Genomic DNA, 7995 nt, shown 5'->3' with positions numbered 1-7995 from the left:
GTTATCTTTTAGAAGTAAAGCAGAGAACAAACAGAATGAGGCCAAGAGGCTTAGAGCCAGATGTGGGCTACTCTTCGTGATCTACTGTTGCAGCCAGAAGTCACCTCATCACATCTCAATTTCTGGTCTTCTCAGTTAAAATGAAATGTAGCTAGAGTTTACGGAATCTTTGATAAAAAATACCATAAATGTGTTTTGATGACTTCCAGTCTTAAGCACAGTGAAATGTAAAGAATCAGCCCTTCCCATCACTCTAATGCCTTTGACACATTTTAAGAAACCGAGACTGTTAGTGAATGTTAACAACCTCCTTGTATTTGGGAGAGATACTGAATACAGGTTTTCAACCTACAGGATGAAGCATGAAAATCAACATATATTTTATAGAAAATAGGAAATATTTAATGTATATAAATGTATTTGTCTTGGCAATTATTTATTTACAATTGATGACTGATACCAACAATTGAGGTAAAAATATACATGAGGTATAAATATAATATTTAAATGCAATATCATATTTTATTTCCATTGGCAAGATAACCATGAGTAAAACACTGTGGTACTTGACAAACAAGCTTGATGCACCTTTTCCCTCCTTTTTCCTTTTTTTTGTTTTTTGGGTTTTTTTTTTTAGACGCACTGTGTTATGTGGTGGTGATGTGATTAGTATGTGTGTAAAAAAAGAAAAGTCAGTCAGATAATTCGAAGTGAGGAGGAGTCAGAAACACAATCATATTAGTTTTTTGTATCCTCTTGCTTTCCAGAGTGTGGCCTTTGGGCCAGCAGCATGGGCATCCCTGAGACTTGTTAGAAATGTAGACTCTCATTCCAGACTGCCTGAATCAGAGTCTGCATTTGAACAAGGTCTCCAGATGATTGTGTGCACGCTAAACTCGGTGATACGATTCATCTTTGTGTGTCTATCACATTTTCCAAACACCTAGGATTCTATCTCTGGACAGGTGTTAAACTAGACTTTGTTAATCTTGTCTATGCATATGAATGTAATCCAGCATATATGGTTAAACCTAAGATGCATGGCATAAGTGAATTTATTTTGTTCACAGAGCACTGTCCAAATAGAAAATTATGGATTTGCTGGCACCATCTTTTGTAGGCAAGGAAATAAAAAATTCCTGGGTCATAAACAAATGGTATGATTTCCTTTGCACCATATAGAACTCATACATAGCATTTTTATTTCTCTCAATAAAAGAATTGCACATTGCTTATAGGAAAAAACATTACATAATAACATAAATGCATACAATACAAGAAAGGGGAAAACACTCATTTAAGTTTTTTTTTCCTCCCACACCAGTTGCTAAATTATGATACCAATCTCTCATGGATTACCAAAGAAAATCTCTCCCTGAAGCCAAACATAATAACTTATCTTCTTCTCTTTCATTGTTGAATTACAATAAAACCAACCCCACAACTAAAATACATTAGCAATTGGTTAAGGAGAGTCGATCTGCTTAGTCTCTACAATAATAAATAAGGTTGGGTCAAACATCTAGGTAAGCTTGACTGGCTAATGAAGAAATACGAAATTAAGAAACCTGTTTATATTTTCTAAAACTAATTGCAGAGTATAGTTTTGGTTTTACCATTAGTTTAAAACCCTGTCTTTCAAATCGCAAAACTTTAATGAATTCTATCTTTAGAGCATCATATGTAACAAAATAAGAATTCCCTGAAACTGTAATGGTCCAGGACTCTCAAATGACCATCACCTCCCCTTGTCTGGTGTCCAGAGTTAAGTTCAGTGCAATATATTGGTAAGAAAATACCAATTAACTGTGACCAAGTAGGCCACTGGTCATAGAGAATGACATTTAAGAACATGATGAAATGTTATCTATGAAAACTTGATAAGACACAGAGCCTCCCTTTGGCTGTGAATGTATAAAGGCTATCCTATTTGGCTCTAACCAGCAGGGAAAAGTTTCTTTCAGTTACTTATGCTGACTCCAGCGGCCTGTGGGCATCTGACATTTCATTGAAACTGCACCTGGCTGGGTCCACTGGCAACTGGTAACCTAGCCTTCCACTTGGTCACAACTTCTTCCCCACTTCTTTGCTTTTAAGAGGAGTACAAATTATTTTCCTGGCTCTATCCAACACCCTAAGCTCAGTTTTTGAATCACACGCACAAACTGACAACAAATAAGAACCTTGTACTGTTGTTTTCCTTTGGTTAGCTAATCTTTGGTTAGACAGCAGGGCAGACTGACAGATTACACGTTTTCACACCTTGGTGTTAGCAGCAGCTTCTGCTCAGCTTACAGGATGGTCGTAGGGAGATGGGAGAGCAACTTGGAAAGAACCACAAGAGTGAGGAAAGGACTCACTGAGTCAGATGCGTTCCTTTTTGAAAGATGCAATTATATATAAAATTGATACTGTACATATATACAGCAAGGATAGAGATATACACACATATGTACATAGGCTATAAATACATTTATTTACAGTTAAGAGTATGCTTCTTAGAAGCCTTTAAATAGCAAATTCGGCAATGCACAAGGAATAATCCATTTAATTTTAAGTAACATAGATAAATGTTCTGATTTTTAAAAATATTATATTAGTAGGGATGTAGCCATCTCCAGGAAGGCTAAGAAAGTTCTCAGAAATTCCTGCATCTTCAACATTCCAACTTCTCAGTGTTTCCATTTTTAAGCATTAACCATGTCACTCAGTCTCTCTCTCTCTTGCTTTCTCATGAGCACACTCTCTCCCACAAGTGTTTCCGTTCACTTCCTCTTCCCTGAGTTTGATGTCACACTGGGGAAAACTCAGATTTTAGTCTCTGGACCCTCAGCAATGAGGGGCTGAAAAGAGTTTCTAATCCTGGCAACTTCCGCTGCACACAGATGTCCAAAGCCTTTACTGTACCACTCTGGAGAGTGACCTCTGTGGAGACAAAAATCAGAAAGAAAGTGGGAAAACTTTTTTCCAAATCTCAGCACTTAATCATGACAGAGCGTGCTGTCCTGTGCCCTGCCCATTCGTGCACTCGCCTACAATTCAGGGCTGACCCCTGGAGGATCTGAGAACCTCATTCTGTCATCAGGTGCCTTGAATATGCCTCTTTGGCCAAGTATTCAGTCCATCTTTTCAGTGTTCATTGGATGCTTTACGATGACACCATCTCCTCAGGGAAGATTCAGACTGAATTCTGGAATTCACTGAGAAAATTCTGTTTATATGGTACCCAGACTGGAACTTGTTCAGCATCATGACTGCCTTGATGGGGTTGGATTTTTTTTTTTCTTAAGATTTTATTTATTTATTCATGAGAGACCCAGAGAGACAGCCAGAGACACAGGCAGAGGGAGAAGCAGGCTCCATGCAGGGAGCCCAACGTGGGACTCGATCCCGGGTCTCCAGGATCACGCCCTGGGCTGAAGGCAGACACTCAACCACTGAGCCAGCTAGGCATTCTGACGGGGTTGGATTTAAGCTAGCTTCTTCTCAAAGCAGGTTAAGAGGAGAGGACAGCAAAGAGAGAGCTGGCACAACAGCAGCACAAGAGAACGGGACTCGCCTTTACTGAGCAGCCACCATGCGTGTGTGTTTGCTCTGCGCAGGAGGCACATATAGGGAAACAGGAGCAACATGGAGAAGAAAGAAAAGCCAAGGGTCACAGAAGCAGGTCAGAGTTTTAGGAAAGATGAGGAAAAGGAAAACAGAGAAAAGGATCTGTAATCACCTATGAAGGCACGCTAATGGCACTGAAAAAACAAAGTAGAGTGAAATAAGAAATCGGGATGGCAAACAGGGCCCTGGCGATCCCGCCACTGGAGCTGAGGCTCAGACAGCGTGCCTGCCACCCTGGGGAGGGCACACTTACTTCAGGTCTATCCTGCAGATGTGGGTCAGTCTCGACTTGCCGGAGCCACACGGTTCTATCAAGTACTGGGAATCCATCACCACGGCCCGCACGCCGCCCATGAGCTGGGCTTCCTCGTGCTCCACAGAGAGGGACACCAGGGTACACATTCCTTTGGGCAAATCGGTCTTCCAGGTCCTGTCACACAACAACCGGCACATCAAAATTAAGGCCAAGAGAGAAAGAAAACCCTGGGCATGGCATTGAGCTGTGTTTTCCTGCTCAAATCCCAAACCTTAGATGAAACCAATGGCTTCCATAAGGGTGTGTAAAATTTTTACACTGCAATTCAAAGCAAGGGTCTCAGCCCTCTGACCTAGGGGCCAGAACTGGTCTTGCCATTTCTAATCTGCTTCTGGAACCCCAAACCGAGGCCTCAGAGGTTCCTGGCCATTACTGAAGGGTTGGCCTTACAGGTTTAGAACTAGGCCTTGCACATTCAATTCATTCAGCAAACAAACACCTACCGGGTACATGAGTATCCACACGAAGGTACACAACCAAGGGAGAGAAACAGGCATACAAAGAGACCTCTAAAACACCAAGGTAAGCACAGTACTGTGGCTGTGCACACATTGCTCTGCAATCCTGTGGAAGGGAAGGGAAGGCACACAGGAGAAGGCTTCCTGGAGGAGGTGATGCTCAACTCAGTCTTAAAGGAAAACAATGAGCTGGCGGTGCCCAGCCTGAAGCAAACTAGGCACATGTGGACTGCTAATTGTTTTCAAATACCTGAGTGGCTCCTGAGTGGAATGAGAAAAAACACAGTTGATTTGGCCCCAGCAGGCAGAGATGGGATGCCATGTGTCACTTCAGTATAGAGACAATCTGACTCAAACGTGCTCTCCAAAAATGAAACAGGCAATCTGAGGAGCAGTAAGTTCCCTGTGACAGGAGCTATTCAAGCAGAGAGGGGGCTATCACTCAGGAAAATGTGGTAGATAGAAGTCAGGAACCATGAGAGCATCTGTGTACAACCATTTCTATCATAGGACATAGGTTTCATTATCATAATCTCAGCTATTTACATCACAAATCCTATCCCTTGCTTGGCCACGTCATCTATAACTTCATCCATCTTGTCCTACCACGCCAGAAAGAGAAACTATTATACGTGCCCCACAAGAACAAGAAGCAAGCCCTATACAAATGCCTCGTAGCTTCTCCATGGGTGTGACCATTCTCCTCATGTGCGATGATATGATTAGTGATAAAGACTGGGAGCTGTACAGATTTGTGGGGATAAAATGGGAAAAGCCTCAGTTAACTATCACCAGAAGCTCCTGAGGATTTAAAGAAGGAGATCAAGCAAGAAGTAAAAGTGGCAGTCCTAAATGGATTGCTAGCCTCCGTAGAGAAGCATTTCAGCTCTGTGACCTCCTCACCTTGTCACTTTCTACCTTCTTGTATCATAATAACCACAGGAATCCCTGTTGTCAGAACTATGTCTGGTGCATGGTTTATTTTCCTGAGTGTTGAGTTCTTCCCCCATGAGCCTCATGATCCACCCACTTTCTTCTTTAAGTTGTAGATCAACTATCAATGCTGTGAGACTCTGCCCTAACCACTGTATTTAAAATTCAACCCCTTAATCACTGTCCTATCTTACTTATGCCCCCCTTAATATAAGTAACATTATCCCCTTACTTATTACTGATTGACACTCCCTTCCTGATAAAATGTAAATCCCAAGAGAGCAGGACTGCGGTCTGTTGTAGTCACAGACCACAGCCTCCCCATGCAGCTGGAATAATGCCCTGTACTAAAAAATAGGCTGGCGGGACTGCTGGGTGGACAGAAGGAGGGAGGTTCCATGCATGGGCTCTGGCCCTCAGCCCTCTCTATGGCATGGCTCCATTCCCATGGCTGCCATCCCAGAAGAACTATTTAATCTGCTGCTTATAAGAGTGAAGATGTGAAATTTGAATTCCATGAGATGACAAATGTTCCCATAACTGTGGTAATAAGCCACCCTTAAGCCTGCTCACATTCTCCTCCAGGATCCCAAGGTTGCTAAGATAAACACACATATTTAGGGAAAAATGATCCTTAAAATTCAGAGTCCCAAGGACCAACTCCAAAGGCCCATGTGAAAAGTGACCTGTAGTTTGCCATCAAAACGAGTTTCATAAAGAAACTATTTGAAATGTACATTCAGCAATTTCACTAGTGATTCCTTTTACACTGCCAATCTATGGGAAGAGACAGTGTTTTCCATCAGTTATCAATTAAAAAAAGAGAATACATTGTTTTAAGTTATATTTTATTTTGTTTCTTAGTATCCTCAGTCCATGTTCTTTCTGATTCAATGCTGACTCACCAGCCCATGTGCACAGCTGTACTGGGCATCCTTCCTATCATTGGTTGAGCACCCCCTTCCAAACCCAGAGGGCAGGGAGCCAGAGCTCAACCCATACATCGATCAGAAGCAATACTTCAACAGTAGACACCAGACTCGCAGGCCTTGTCAGGCCCTGAAATCTCGCTGAACATCCGACTGTCTCTACAGAATTGGACCTTCGGAGTTGGGCCAAGCTTTCCATACACGGCAATGAGTTGTGAATATCTGAAGTTATACAGATGGATTCTGAAATTACACACACTTCTATCTTGAGAGCTACACAAACCAAAGCCTTGCTTTCCCGAGGGAGAAAGGCCAAATCAGGAGAAAAGTCAGACTCGATTTGCATAATTTGGCAGAAAGGGCAACTGGACAAACAGCAGCTCTTCTGAGGAAAGAACAATATTTGTGGCCTAATAAACCATATGTTCCATAATGAAAGGGGCCATCAGAGAGCCCAGCAGAGCTGTAAAGTGGGTGCAGGAAGCACGAAGTCAGGCATAAATACAGCAAAGTCAGTTTTCACCAGGAAAATGAGCGCTCGCTTAGCATCCCCAGTGGAGGCTGAGCTTTGGTGGTAGAACCCTGAGAAATGCTTAAATATGCAGATCTTAATCTGCTTTTGGGAAAAAGAAAAATATCTTAAACCCTACAGTCAGGCTTACCTGAGGACCACGAAGTCTCTGGAAGGATGGGGGGCCATGCTGTTCAACACATACTGATAGATTTCTGTGTGCTTGTCCAGGGTTTCCACAACCTTCCACTGCACAAAATCCTCATCCCACAGGTGGCGCTCTCTCAGAACACGATTCAAAACCACGGAAGGGGGCGCTTCCACCTCCACGGAGGCCTTCCACAGCTTCAGAGGATGCCCATCTCCCACCTTAGGAAAAGACACCACCGAAGGTTGAAGAGGTCAACGAGTTCCAGCCAGAACCTACCATTCTTCACTGGACATTCGGAAAACATCTTCGATTATGTGACTTGAACAAGTGATTCTGGACACCTCGGGTTTTTTTTTTTTTTTTTAAGATTTTATTTATTCATGAGAGACACAGAGAGAGAGAGGCAGAGACATAAGCAGAGAGAGAAGCAGGCTCCATGCAGAGAGCCTGATGCGGAACTCGATCTCAGGCCTCCAGGATCACGCCCTGGGCCAAAGGCAGATGCTCAACCGCTGAGCCACCCAGGGATTCCTGGACACTTCAGGTTTTAAAGTTAAGATGTAGAAGAAAAATAATAAAATAATAAATAATAAAAATAAATAATAGTGATAATACAAATAATAACCACCAACACATACAGTATGTACTGTGTGCCAGGAAAGATTCTAACCCATTTTATTTTTAAATAATCCTCCTCTGACAGTGGTAGGATTAGGTTCATTATGCAAATGAGAAAACAGGCACAGAGAGGCATGAGACTTGGCCCAACATCACACAGCTAAGAGATAGGGATATGACTGGCATCCAGCAGCCTAGCTTCACAGTCCACACTCCGATGATCTGCAATAGGGAGTGCTTGGCAATCTCCAGAGTGGATCCTTGGCCTATTCAGGTGTGTGCCAAACCCCATGGACAGAGCGGCCATTTTTATTTATTTATTTTACTTATTTATATTTTTTTAGAGGTGGTGGGGGAGTGGCAGACCGAGAGAGAGAATCCTAAAGCAGGCTCCACACCTAGCATGGAGCCCATCGGGAAGTGTGATCACACGACCCTGAGATAGATCATGACCTGAGCCGAAATCA

The 7995-nt window shown here is 42.7% G+C and overlaps 1 protein-coding gene across 1 annotated transcript in view; it reads right to left on the bottom strand.

The window, feature by feature from the left end:
* Positions 1–379: 379 nt before the first annotated feature.
* The window catches only part of STARD13 (StAR related lipid transfer domain containing 13), a 377570-nt gene continuing 369954 nt past the window's right edge, over positions 380–7995 (bottom strand). Inside the window, 3 exon segments of the mRNA XM_038573307.1 lie at positions 380–2925; positions 3866–4042; positions 6911–7128. Coding sequence (XP_038429235.1) covers positions 2808–2925; positions 3866–4042; positions 6911–7128 — 513 coding nt within the window. The 3' untranslated portion in view covers positions 380–2807.

Source organism: Canis lupus, chromosome 25 (genome assembly GCF_011100685.1).
Source record: "Canis lupus familiaris isolate Mischka breed German Shepherd chromosome 25, alternate assembly UU_Cfam_GSD_1.0, whole genome shotgun sequence".
NCBI lineage: Eukaryota > Metazoa > Chordata > Mammalia > Carnivora > Canidae > Canis > Canis lupus.
Note: the sequence above shows the minus strand (reverse complement) of the source record. Positions and strands in the feature narration are given on the sequence as shown.